The sequence below is a fragment of the Empidonax traillii genome, unplaced genomic scaffold, assembly GCF_003031625.1.
Source record: "Empidonax traillii isolate 1590-97213 ecotype Southwest subspecies unplaced genomic scaffold, ASM303162v1 scaffold406:size580191, whole genome shotgun sequence".
In the NCBI taxonomy this organism is placed as follows: domain Eukaryota; kingdom Metazoa; phylum Chordata; class Aves; order Passeriformes; family Tyrannidae; genus Empidonax; species Empidonax traillii.
Genome location: NW_020955599.1, coordinates 488,150 through 501,690, shown reverse-complemented (window position 1 = coordinate 501,690; position 13,541 = coordinate 488,150). Strand labels below are relative to the sequence as shown.

Genomic DNA, 13,541 nt, shown 5'->3' with positions numbered 1-13,541 from the left:
GGTGGATTTGCCCGTGACTGTGTCCGTGTCTAATGCTGGTTTGGGGTCGGGGTTGTCTTGCAGGACATCGTGTCAGCCCTGGAGGATCGCCTGCGTCCCCTCGTGCAGGCAGAGCTCTCGGTGCTGGTGGATGTGCTCCACAGGCCCGAGCTGCTCTTCCCAGAGAACACGGATGCCAGGAGGAAATGTGAGAGCGGAGGTTTCATTTGCAAGTAAGTTGTCTTGGGATTCTGGCTTGTCGGGAGGATTTTCGCTGTATTTTGCTTTTCCCCAATTTTCCTGTACCCTGTGGAGCAGGGCCCTCGTGTCCAGCTTGGTAAACACTTGATATGCTTAGAAATCACAATGTTTTGTGATATGGTAAATGTAATTTGTCCTTGGAGGGGAAAAAGTTGCCCGTGGGAATGGGGGAAGACTGTTTAATATGCTGTCACAGTCAATGCTTAAAAATGCTTGTTTGCTGCAGGATACAAGTGCTGGGAGCAGTGGTATAAATGAGTTCAGTTTTGAGCTGATCCCAGTTATTTGATACCTGCTCTCAGCCCATAATGTTTGTGAGGTGCTTGGGGAGTACATCAGGATCAGTTGTTGCCATGAGCATCACCCACGGTCAGAGGGAAGGAAAGGGAAAGATTACAGGGTCATTCAGAGGGCAATTTGAGCAGATCCAGCGTCTCTGATCACCTCCTGGAGGGGTGGGTTACGCACAGAGTTTATGGAAAGGAAGTTCTGAGTAAGTCCCAAGTGCTGGGTGGGATGGATTTTGGGCTGCACTATCCAAGACACTCCAAATGTGTTTTATCCAGGCTGTTCTATGGGATACAGTTTTCTTACTGCTAAAGGGTTTGTTCTAGAGGACCATCAGGTGCTGAATCCCACTGATTCCTTGCTGCCTGTAGTCAGGGGGTGGTTTTGGCTCTCCAGGTTCCTTCTCAGCTTCCCTGGTAGCTGGTCAAGTGTTGAGAGAATGCTCCCAAAACGGTTGTATAATGGTATGATAATAAAACTTGTTTGCAGCATAAACCAGTTAAGATAACCATGTCTATCTTACCCTACTTTTAGGATATTAGCACTAACCTGAGCTGTGATTGATTGCTTTTTTCAGGTTAATTAAGCACACAAAACAGCTGCTGGAGGAGAATGAGGAGAAACTGTGTATTAAGGTATTACAGACGCTCAGGGAAATGATGACCAAAGATAGAGGCTATGGAGAAAAGGTAATGTGTTTATGGTCCATCACTCTGTGTTAAACAGTCTTTGTTCAGTAAAGGAAAATGAAATTCCTGCTCTTTCAGCTGTTTTGTGAGTGTAAGCACTTCTGGGCTGGAGCAGGAACAAAACATTTTTAGTCAACTAATACCTTTCAAATCATATTTGAAGTTAAACTTGTTTCTGTTGCTTTTCTACGTGAGCCTGGCAAGTTTAAGACTAATTCCTGCAGTTGCTGGCACTCCAAAAAATCAATTTTGTTACCTTTTTATGAAGGATATAACCTCTTTATCTGCTTTCTGGGTCTAGGTGGTTCTTTACCAGGTCATGTAACCTTACAACAAGAGAGGGTATTTTGTAGTTCATTTTAATTTGTAAACAACTGAGTAATCTTGTTGTGAATTATAGATGGAAACTATCTGCACACCCACCCATTCTTTTTTTTCTTTCCCTTTCCTACATACAACTCCTTTGGTTGAGAAGAACATTTTTCCGTTTGCACAGACCTGTTCTTTATTTACATCAGGAAAGTGTGCGTGCACCCATATGTTTGTGTATCCAGACATTGCTACAGTCAGCTGAGAGTAGGACTTGGAGATTGTCTCACGGAATTTTAATCAGCTGAGGTTCTTCCTGTGCCACAGAGTAGGTACAGGGGAATACACCCTCCAGTGAAGGTGCTGGGAGCAACTGGGAGTGGGGGAAGCAGCGATGTGGGAGGGCACTCACTGCACCTGGAGCAGGGGGTGTTCACGTCCAGTTCTCCTGTGCAGCTGGGGTTGGAGTTGTAGCCTAGTGCTTGATTTACAGCAAAAAAAAAAGGGCAGAAAAACTTCAGAGTTTCATAACAGCACTAACTTTGCAGCAGTGTGAGGGAGGGAGATGCTCTGCAGGCAGAGGAACCTGCAGCATGCTGGCCAGCTGGGATGTCCCCCGTGAGCCAGCCCAGCTGGGGGAGGAGGAGGCAGGAGCAGAAGACGGTGCTGTGGTGCCAGTGCAGGGGCAGGCAGAGCCCAGGGCCTGGGCAGGGAGCCTGGCACATGTGGGTGTGCACGTGTGTGGGCTGGTGCCCAGCACACCCAGGGAGCACATGGCAGTGCCAAGGGAGCGGGAGACTCCCAGGAAAATGCCCCAAGGGTTGGGATGGCCGGGGCTGCGCTCCCTGCACTGTCAGGAACGCTCTGCCCACGTGCTGCCCCTCTGCTGCCAGAGCCCAGCCCGGATCCTGCTCAGCTCTGCTCCTGCCTGGGGATTTCTGCATTTTGCAGTAGCAGTGTTGTGGAATAAATTCAGTGACTTGCAGGAATGCCCTGATCAGCTGCAGGAAAGCAGCATATCCATGTGGGATGAGGAGGGGAGCAGGGGCAGTAAGGAAGGGCAGCAACTGCAGGTGTCAGCTTTGAGCACTTTGTCCTTCTCTGCTGAAGGGGCAGAATCGTGTGCTGGGGCATCACAGCATGAGGTGGAGCCCTGTGGGGACCTTCTGTCCTCTCCTTGAGGTCCCTTTACTGAGACATCTGACCTGGAAGGGGCTGCCTGGCTGTCCTGGGCAGGGGAGCTGTGCTCGCTGATCCTCTGACGAGAGCAGAGTGCTGATAGTTCCTTCTGCCCAAGGCTGGGGGTGTAAGAGATTAAGTGTAACCATAGACTGTGTTTTACACTTGGTTAGCACATCAGTGCACGTTCTCCTGTTAAAAACAGCCAGGAGACACTGCCCAAGGTCACCCCAAGCAATGAACACAGTGGGTGATGTATGCTGTATATACACTACACACCAGAGAAACCCAAATGAGAGCTCTGAGGGCTTTGTCCTTTTAAATGCAATCTGCCACTCACATTTTCCTACATGGAAATTAATTTCCAGGAGTAATTAGACTTTATTCACCCAACTTGGGGGAAGGAGGGTTTCTAGAAGCTGCAGCTAACAGGCACCATTCAGATCACGGAGAACCCCACAAAATGCTAAAAATCTTGGAACTGTGGCAAATGCATTAATTCCTGAAGCAGTAGCTCAGTTACATAAGGGATCAGAATGTGCTGCCTGTGAAGTGGATTTCCGAGTCTGAAAAAGCAGCTGATTGCTCACGGATAGACTGGGAGTAGTAGTAGAACAGCTTTTGCTGTCTGGCTGTGAGCAGTGAAATCGGATTTATTCTCCCTTGTGACTCACTGAACTGAATTTAGTCACCACCTAAAAGGCAATACCTTTTGTTTTTAAAATCATTCTGGAGTGTAACAATAAGAAAAAAAGGAAGGAAAACCCCCTTATGCACCCATTGTAAATCCTGGAGTCCCTCCATGGAGGTGGGTTCCATGCATAAAGATGACAAAATTTACCCAGCATATTAATCTCACAAGCAGTACAGTCTGTAGGTCAGCTGGGCATGGAATGTTTTGGGTTGGAAGGGACCTCAAAGCCCACCCAGTGCCACCTCTGCCCTGGGCAGGGACACCTTCCACCAGCCCAGGGTGCTCCAAGCCCCGTCCAACCTGGCCTGGGACACTCCCAGGGATGCAGGGGCAGCCACAGCTTCTCTGGGCACCCTGTGCCAGGACCTGCCCACCCTCTGAGTGAATAATTTCTACTCAAGCCCTTCCCTCCCAGTTTGAGGCCGTGTCCCCGTGTCCTGTCCAGGGCTGACAGCGATCACCCCGAGTGTGTTCAGCGACAGAGCTCTCTGGAAGTCTTGGCATGGCCTGTGATTGCACACCCTGAATTACATAAGGACAGTGCTCCTCCTGCCCTGCCCAATCTCCCAGCCTGGATAAGCAGGGCCTCTCCCTGCTGGCCCCTGCACGTGTCCCTGGCGTGGAGGGGAGCACACTGAGAGCACGGCGTGTGCTCTGGGGGGGAGGGCCCTGCTCCCACAGCTGGGGCTCCTCTGCAGCACGCAGAACCCGTGGGGAGAGCACAGATGTACAGGAGCCTGTGGGAAGGCTTAAAAATTCTCCATATTGCTGAAGACTCCTCTCTTGGCACGCGCTCAGGACGGCTCAGTGACGGGGAGCAGACTGTGCGGTGTTTAATAGGCACAGAACTGCACTCCACTGACAGTGTAGGCTAGACCCAAGTTTCTTACTTTGCTGAAACATGTCATTCATGCCCGTCTCTCCGGGTGCCTACCAGCTGACTTGCCTCCGCTCTGCAGGGCTACATTTCCGAGCTCCGTTTTTCCTGCCCGAGGTGGGGATGCAGCCCCTGCCCTCCTGCTGCTCTCACAGCTCTGCTCGTGACGGCTGCCGTGCCCAGGGGTGAAGTCCTTGGCTCCCTGTCAGCCAGCCCGCGTGCTTTGGCACAGGAACAAAGCCAGGGCACATCCTGCCTCCCAAGCTCCCTGGCACAGCATTCCCAGCAGTGTCTGTTCCCTAACCCGGCGCTGGCAGATGTTCCTCGTGCCCACTGTGTAATACAGTGTTGGCTTGCAGCATTGAAGTGTTAAATGATTGATAAGATCCTAACATGAAATTTGTGTGTAACTTCTCTTACTAATCTTTGCTTTCAATTCTTCCCCTTCTTTCTTTCCTGGCAGATTACCATTGAATTGGATAATGCTGAGGTTTTAATTTTATTTCTTCTCTCCAGTGTTGTTTCTATGGTGTTTGTTTTACCAGTAGCCCTGTGATCTGTCCTGTCTGCAGCCCTGAGCGTTCTGGTTTGTGTGCCTGTGTCAGTGGATTAGTGGAGTTTTCAGTCTGCCGTGTGTCTGCGCTGGGAATAGTTACCATAACTAATTCCATGTGTCATTAGCTGGAATATTAGCCCAAACGCAGTTAGAACATTTGGTAGCCTCCAGTCGGCTGGTGCCGTGGTAGATCCCGTGAAGTTTAGGATCAGGTCTGGAGGATGAGCACCATTTAAACATCAGCACTTAGCACTTGGCCACCGTTCCCTTGTCCTTTGTGATCATGATGTTTCTTTCCTTTGGCAAACCAGAGGTTCAGTGGTGTCCCTGCAGAAGCTGGAAGAGCCTGGGTGCAGGTGGGGCTGGGAGGGCCAGGTCCCTGTGCAGACACTGTGGTGGTTTCACCAGAAAGGTGACGGTCATGCAGTTCACCAGAGCCTTTCACTGCCCTTCCTGTTCCCTCAGCCGGGTCTGGGGGGTGAAGCCACGTCAGACAGTTGGAGGGTTGTGAAACCATGTGCTGTGACCCCGTGGATTGAGTGCCTTCCAAAGCTGTTTCCATGGGAAAAGCTTCCTGCCCTCCAGACCGAGCCCTCGGCTGCCACTGCCCCTGTCTGTGCTGCAGGGGCTGCTCTGCAGGCAGAAAATCCCTGCTGGAGGGACAGTTTCACTGAAATTCAGCTTTCTAAGGACTCTTCCAAGCCGTGTGTCTGGTCGGGGCGCAGGAGGGAGCTGAGCTGCCTCTGCTGCTGCAACTTCCTCATCAGCTCAAAAAAACCCTCGTGTGGGCGTGGAATTTGCATAAATGTATAATATTGAGAAAGTGATTGACTGGCACCTTATTTTACTGAAATACCACGGAAAAAAGAAATATTTCCCTCTCTGTGCTTTGTTTCCTGCATTCTTTCCCAAGCCAGCCTTTTATCTGGAACAAAGCTCAACCACTTAAAACATTTAAAACGTTGCTGCTCTTTATTCAGTGGAGTAGGTAATGAAATAGGCCATAAATTGCTTTATGCAGGACTTAATTTTGATGTTAACCTCCTGAATTCACTGATTAAACTTCCTTCTGAAAATGAAATAATACTGGGGACCTTGCCTGTTGCAGTGGGTTTGAAATCCAAATTATTTGTGACAAGACTAGACATAAAAAAGTGGCCACGTGGCCCAGGGTTGGGCTTGAGGTTCTTTTCTGTTCAGGAGGGCTTTGAGGGGAGGGAAGGAGCAGAATTCCTCCCAAGAACAAGCTGGAGTTGTGGTGTTTTTGGTTTGTTTTTGACTGAATCTCTGGTTGGGATGCACAGGCCCTGCTGTGCCCTCGCTGACATCCCTCTCTGGGCTGGAGCAGAAGCTCCAGTGAGGGTCTGAGGACAGGAGTTTCCCATCACTTGTTTCAGGCACAGTCTGATTTTTGGCCTGAAAGACAAAATTTCTTGCTGCACAAGTTCATTGACTGCCCTGCCATCACCTCTGACCTGTGACGAGGCATCTCTCTGGCTTGGAAAAGTTAACCTGTGGCACATAAATGTTTCCATCAGGCCAGACCCCGTGGATGAAGTGCTGCTACAGCTTCCCGAAATAACATGTCTAGATATAATTTTAGCTTGGAGAAACTTCAGAGAGAAACTTGAATTGTTTAATTGCAAATTAAGTCGTAATATGAAACTTTTCCCTTTGGTTTCTGGCTGTAATGTGCTGTTTGCCTGCAATAAATCAGCCAGAGCATGCAGAGCAATTTAGGATTTGGTCTGGAGGCTGCAAAGGAGGAATTTTATTGCTCCTTGATGGAGCAAGTGCATGGAGGGAGCAGGTGTGTGTGTAACCATCAGCACCGAGCACTCACTGCACAGGGAAAGGCTTTCAGGTGGAGTTTGAACCACTGGCAGTTCTCAGAAATCCTGGGATTTCTGAGAATTTTGTGTTTTTATTTTTTTCCCCTCATCAACCTTGGAAATTGTATAAACGTTTGGGGCAAAGGATACAAAAATCTCCATTATTAGTGAAATTATTAACTTCCTTTTCTCTCAAACTATGCACAACTTAATGGTTTTGATCAGTTGAAATTCTCCTTATTCCCTTGGGGGAAAACTCTGTTGAAGTAACTGTTTATGACGTGATTTCATGGTACTGCTGTGATTGTTCATGGAGGTTATTTGTCTTAACTGTGTACTGCCCATTCCAGTGGGCAGTGGGTCCAAATAATAAAGGATATTAAAAATTCCAGGAGATGTTAGTGAAACTCATGATAGAAAATAGATGTTCCAACCCCCCCTTCATATTTCTGTGAGTGAAGAAGGGAGTGGCCTTTGAAGTGGGTGAATAATGCTGGAATTCACCTTGATGGGAGGAAATCCCCTGCAGGAAGGGTGGTGAGTGCTGTGACCTGAGCTTTGGGGTTTTGGGGTGCTGGAACAGTGGAAATACAGCAAGAGCATCTTTAAGCTCCTATACATGTGTTGGTTCTGTCCCGATCTTGGCGGGTTGTCTGCTCAGAGCTTGGCTTTTGGGGTGCATTGGGGCTCCCCTTTGCCTCTCCTGGAGCATCAGGTGGGCATCAGGAGCTGAAGAGCTAATAAAGTGGGCTTGACATTGGCCCTGTGCAGGTGTCAGGTGATAAAACAGAAATCCCCAGGGCAGGGCAGTGTGTTGTCCTTAAAAGCCCTCGGGCTGAGTCTGTGTTGATGGACTCCTCAGTGGGCTGGAACTGCTATAATCCTGTTCCTGGTGGAGCTGTTGCCTGTGCTGGTGTCTCAGGGAAGAGGTTCAGGGCTGAGGTAAATTTTCCCCGAGTGCCCTTGAGTGTGAATCTCCTCACACCAGCAACAACTAAAACCCTGCTTGCAATTAGACACAACAGCTTAATTTACTTCTGATTCCATCCTCAGCCCGCTGAAAGGTTCCTGGCGTGATGCAAATGCAGATTTCCTGGTGTTTCCCCCTGGGGCTGCCACGGTGAGCTCCACCGTGGGCTCCCTGAGCTCCAGGGCAGTTCCGCTCCCTCCCTGCCGCGGCGCTTGGGATTCGTTCCCCCTCCCCGTCCTCCTCGGCCTTGGGGACACCGTGGCCCAGTTTCCACCTGCAGTGTGAGCCCTGGGTACTGAACCAGCCCGTTGCTGGAGCAGCCCCGCGGAGCGCTCGGCGCTGACCTGCAGGTGGCACGCGCAGGATGCCGAATGCGCTGCCACATGGCCTACTTTGCCTTTTTTTTTTTTTTTTCCCCCCCTCCCTTCTCCTTTTTCCCCTCCCAGCCACATTGCAGTGAGCTGTTCCGCTGGGCACCTGCCAGCATTCAGGCAGCAGTTACATAAGAAGAGGGTTTTTTTTCCTGGAATTTGGGCCCGCTGCTGATGTGTGACCTTCAGCGGCGCTTGCCAGGCGAGGCGCTGGGGATGTTTACGGGCACCGCGGCCCTGGAGCGCAGCCCGTGCCGGGAGCTGCTCCTGCTCCCCCGCACTGATCCCACCCCGCTGCAGCTCCCTTTCATTTCTCAGGGTGAAAAGGGGTGCTCTGCTGCTCCCCCCCACCCCTCGAGGCTGGGGCAGGGGCCAGCAACCGCCAAAACGGACAAATCCAGGAAAACTCTATAAGCACATGGAGTTCCCCGTGTAATTAGTTGGGGTTTTTTAGGATTATATAGGAGTTTTACGTATTTTTATTCAATAATGGCACTTCTGAGGCGGCTCTATCCAGCAATATACACCTGCAGTCCCACTCAGCAGAGTTTAGGTTGGTGTGTTTTTTTCACCTTTTCACTTTGGTCTTGAGGTTTCAAGTAGGTGAAAAGGGAACTGAAAATGCTGGTTCAAAGGGATTGCCTGAATTAACCTTCCCAGTGCTCTTGATCAGTGATAAAATAGAACTCCAGTGACTGAATAAGGTGCAAAATTGGTGCTATTTTACGCATTTTTGATTGGAATAGGGAAATGCATTAACCTCTTCAGAGCTGGAGAGCTGCACTTAGGAACTATTTTTCCTTGTCGAGAGCTCACTCCAGTCATTTCTCTTGTGTATTTTGCACTTAGACAGTGCTTCACTTGTTATGTCTCGAGCAGAGGAAATGCAGGCTCTCATAAATTTTTGTGGGCTGCCTTATATTTTTTTTTCCCCTAGAGAAATCCTGCAGTCTTTGGACCATTTTTATTGCACGAACTGGAATTGGTGAGCTCTTTGGAAAAGGAGACTGGAACATTGCTTGTAGTTATTTGTCTCCGAAAAAAACCGATCACGGTTATGCCATCTTACTAGTTAATTAAAACTGCTGCTGTAAAATGTGCTGTGAAGGGTTAGTTATTGTAGAAGTCCTGCAAGTCTGAGGATTTAAACAGGAGGAAGTGGTTGCACTCCCACTGAAGGGCACAGACTGAGGTCTCTGGCTCCTGGAAAGCCCCAGCCCAAGTAAAACGTGCTTTCTGCCCTGAAAACTGTGGAAAATGAGGGAAGGCATTCCTGTAGGCAGATCCCAGTGACCTTTGAGTGCAGGCACTGAACAGCCCTCAGGCCAAATTTCCCACCTCATTGTCTGGCAGCGCACAAAGTCTCTGCAAGCTCCCTGAGATAAGGGGGGAGGACGTTCAGCCACGTCCCCAGTCCGGGTGTGCCAGGGCTGGGAGCAGGTGGGTGCTGCTCCATCATATCTGGGGGGACCTGGGGGGCTGCTCCTGCCCCCCAGAAATCCCACATGCCTTCTGGGAGGCCTGTGCTGGGACAAGGTGCTGCTCCACATCTGCTGCTGCCTAGTTCATGCCACGCTGGCTCAGGTCTGTACGGGGGGAAATGTAACGTGGGAAGTTTGTCAAAGCAGTTCAGCTCTCCTGGTTCCCAGTTATTCCCCTCTGCCCTGAAACTTCTCCATAGCAAGTCAAATGCTTGTTTGACAAACACCTACAGATCATCTGCAGGGGCTAGAAATTTCCTATCCAGATTTTTCCTCAGTTCCACAGGGTAACAGTGTTGGCCTTACAAAGGAGACTTGGCAAGGAAGCTACACAGGGTTTTTTGTGGTATTTTTGAAGGGTTATGAAGGCCAGCGGCATAATTTGTGCTCTGGTCTGTTGTCACAAAGCAGATGAGGTGATGCCTGTGCTGTGTGTCTTTCAAAGAAGAACTGTACTGACTGTTCTTCAAAGAGAGAAGCAGAGAAATTCAGAAAAGGGAGGAAAAAGTGGAAAGGGACTTGCAGCACTCAATCTGAGCAGCCATTCCCACTGGAACTCCAGCTGATACTGGAGATAGCAATGCAGGAACCACAGCAGAGGTTTCAGAATAACAAATATCTGTGATCTCCACTCTAGTTCCTTGCATCTGGATGTACAACCTGGCTATCTAAAGCTTAGGGTGATATTTGGCTGACTGTGCTTGTGTTTTCCCCTTTTTATTTCCTCCTCCTCTGCCAAATCTCTTCCCCCAGCACCCCAGTAATGACATGCCATACACATGGAGTTTGGGTCAGTTCTTGAATTCACTGATTTTGGGACCAGAAGGAACCTGTCAGTGATTGAACTTGACTTCCTGCACAGCTCAGGGCATCTCTCTCCTCACCACTGCTTCTCCACACAGCCAAATCAGTTGAGTTTGACTGAGCTTTCTCAAAGTGCTCAGATTTAAATGCATTTCAAGCCTTTTGCTTAGTGGTCTGAATGTTTATTACACAGCTGAGTTTAAAAAAAAAACAGAGAGAAAAGCGATCCTGAGGCTTCAAACCTGAATGAAAATCTTCCTGCTTTTCCTCAAAACCTTACCACTCTTTGTCCACAGTGGTAGTTGCTTGAATTTTCTGTGCAAGACAGATTAGCTAACTTCAATCTTGATTGTTATTTTGAAAGCAAAGGAAAAATTTTATACCTTCCTCAAAGCCATAAAAGGATGGAAAGCTCATCGACATGTAATAATTTGAGATGCCGTGAATTCACGCTGGAGCTGTCCCTTGCTCTGGTGGCTTTTGAGGGGATACATCCCCTGGTGAGTCAAATCAGGGCCGTTCTGGGAAGCACACGTGGCCTGTGCTGGGGAAATGGGTGCTGGCAGCATTTGGGTCAGCAGCAGGTCAGAGGCTGTGCTGCTGTTCTGGCTGAGCAGGAGGGGTTTATTGGTCAGGCTTGTGGGAGCGGAAGCTTCAAAGGAAGAGGGGGTTTTGCACAGCAAGTTGAAAGGACCTTTCCCTGCTGCTAATAAAAAGCACAGATGTTGTACTCTGACCTGGCCACCCAGCGTGCTCCAGTTTAAAAGCTGACCACAGTGTCCACGGTGCTCACCCGGCTGTTGTTTAGTATCGCACAAACCTGCCCCTCAAACCATCACTTTCTTCTGGTTTGAGAGCTGAAGTATGTGGAGAAATCTTGCAAAATTACTACCTCAGGCTGCTCTCCCATCCTGTTCAATCCTTCTTGTAAAGCACAAGCTGATACTTTGCTGTTGCAGCACAAGCTCAGTAATTCTTTGCTATTTGAAGCCATTTTGACTCAATTGAAATGTCAGTACCTGGAGTTTATATTCTTGCTGGAAGTTTGCTGAGGGCTGTGCTGCTTTGGGGTGATCCACCTGGGCAGGGCCCAGGGCAGTGGCTTTTCCTCCCTGGTTGGTGTATGGGACTGGCTCTAAGGTGCCGTCTGTACCACAGAAGGAATTTGTGAGCTACAGGATGTAATTTTTCCTTCTCCATTTAGACTGGGAAAGATGCAACTAATTTCATGATGATTCTTCATCTGTACTGCTTTTCAGCTCCAAAATGTTACGTGTATGTTTGGTTAAAATGGGGTCACGATATAACCCCAGGAATCCCAGAATGGTTTGGGTTGGAAGGGACCTTAAAGCCCATCCAGTTCCACCCCCTGCCATGGGCAGGGACACCTTCCACCAGCCCAGGTTGCTCCAAGCCCCGTCCAACCTGGCCTTGGACATTTTCAGAGCTGGAGAATCCACAGCTTCCTTGGGCAACCTGTTCCAGTGCCCAGAAGGGAAGCCTGTGTTTGGATCGCCAGTCCAGCGTGTCACCTTGTGGCAGTCGTGTCCACTCTCCCTGCCAGCTTCAGCATCCCCTTCCCTGGCAGGAAGGGCCCTCATTTCCCCTGCAGTGGAACAGGCCCAGTTTCCTTGCTGCTGTTGGCTCCTTGAGAAGGGAGGAATTTTCCCTTGCTCTGGAGCAGGCTGTGCAGGCAGAACAATGTGCCTGCGCTCCCTGCTGACCCGGACGGCGTTCCCGGTGTCCAGGCTGGGAGCAGGGCAGGAACGGTGTGTTCCTCTGCCTAAATGAGGCTCTTCCTGTTCATTCCTGGGCCTCTGGCTTAAATACTTCCCTGCTTCCACTGGAGCAGGAGAGGAGTGGTTTGCACGCTCGAGAAGGTTCCAGGAGCGGTGACAATGCAAGGAAGCTCCGACCAGAGGCCGTGGGAGCTGCCAGGAGGAAGGTCTGTTAGGAGGAGAATGGAAAAGAGTCTTTCCTGGCCAAGGAGCCTCTGCCTGTGCAGCGCTGCAGGGGAAACACTTGCTCCTCTGGCTCTTTCCTAGGAAGTGGAATCTCTCTGGATCTGGTGGCCTCCCTCTCCCTTGGAGCATTCCCCAGCAGCTCCACAGTGCTCTCCCAGCCTGTGCTCCGTGGGTCTGTCTGTCCTGTGGCCTCTGGGCAGACACAGCCTCAGTTTGGTGTTCGTATCAGCAGCACCTGATTTCTGAGTGCCTGCTCTGAGGAGTTAAATGAGTTGCCCCACAGTTCCATAGGCAGCTGCATTTGAATGTTCAGGGCTCTGTTGTGTGTCTACGCTCGACTAGATAAAAGTTGCTTGTCTTCATCTGTTTCAGGGTGGTGATCAGCATTTTAAATTTGAAAAGCTGTCACCGTGCAGGCCCTTATTTCACTGCTCCTGTTTGGTTCTGCATCGTATATCTTTTATCTCAAGGAAAACGTGTTTATAGATGAGAATCCCCTGAAAACAATTTTTTAAATTATAAGGCTGCTGCCTGTGTGACATGCAGCCCTGGCTTCCTGCTCCTCCTCCTCCCTGGGATGCATGTGCTGCCTTCCAGACACAGATCCCAGGTGTGTGGTCCCCAAAAGTTCTGTGGGCACCTGCAACTAAAGCTTTTTGCTTGTGCCTCAGAGTTCATGCAAAGCAGTTTGGGATGTTCAAAGGATACCTGTGAAATTTTCCGAATGTGGCCCTTTCAGGAGCAGGGTGGGAGGGTGTAAACAGTAATTATGGCTGCACTTCATTTGTGATGAATCAGCTGAAGGCAAGTGCTTTGCCAGCTCCCTTCCCCTCTCTGTTGACCACTGGATTGCTGTTGGGATGGAAGATTCTGGGAGAATGACTAATTTTTCTGCATTTTACTTTCAACTAGCTGCCGCAACCCCCCGAAACGGAGAGCCCTGTAGAGGTGTGTCACCACCTATATTTGTACAACACACAAATATTGGTGTTTAACTAGTCCCAGTGGAGTGTCTTGTTGGTAAAAACCCTGTGAAGTGTCTGTTGCTGCGTGGTGTTAGACAGTGGAAATAAGTAGATTTGTTCAAGTGGCTTAATCCAATACAGCATCAGTGTGGTAGTCTGGAAATATAAAAACCCCGTGTAAATTAGTCCCAAATCTTTGTTCCTCTCAGCCATTTCCCTTATGCTCCAAGGGAGGCACTGCAAGAAGACTCCTCTCAAATGTCCCCGCATTGGCAAAATGAGATCTTGTTTCTCTGGCTCCTGATGCACAATTTGGTTTTCC

General features: G+C 49.5%; 1 protein-coding gene across 13 annotated transcripts in view; it reads left to right on the top strand.

Annotated features, from left to right (window-relative positions):
* Positions 1–13,541, top strand: part of ITPR1 (inositol 1,4,5-trisphosphate receptor type 1) — a 142,505-nt gene that overhangs the window by 70,852 nt on the left and 58,112 nt on the right. For 10 of the 13 annotated variants that reach the window (XM_027893801.1, XM_027893796.1, XM_027893800.1 and 7 more), the window contains 4 exons: positions 64–212; positions 1,106–1,217; positions 4,740–4,766; positions 13,167–13,202. In XM_027893801.1, coding sequence (XP_027749602.1) covers positions 64–212; positions 1,106–1,217; positions 4,740–4,766; positions 13,167–13,202 — 324 coding nt within the window. The remainder of the gene's footprint in view (positions 1–63; positions 213–1,105; positions 1,218–4,739; positions 4,767–13,166; positions 13,203–13,541) is intronic. The other 3 variants (XM_027893803.1, XM_027893802.1, XM_027893797.1) reach the window with 1 other exon arrangement.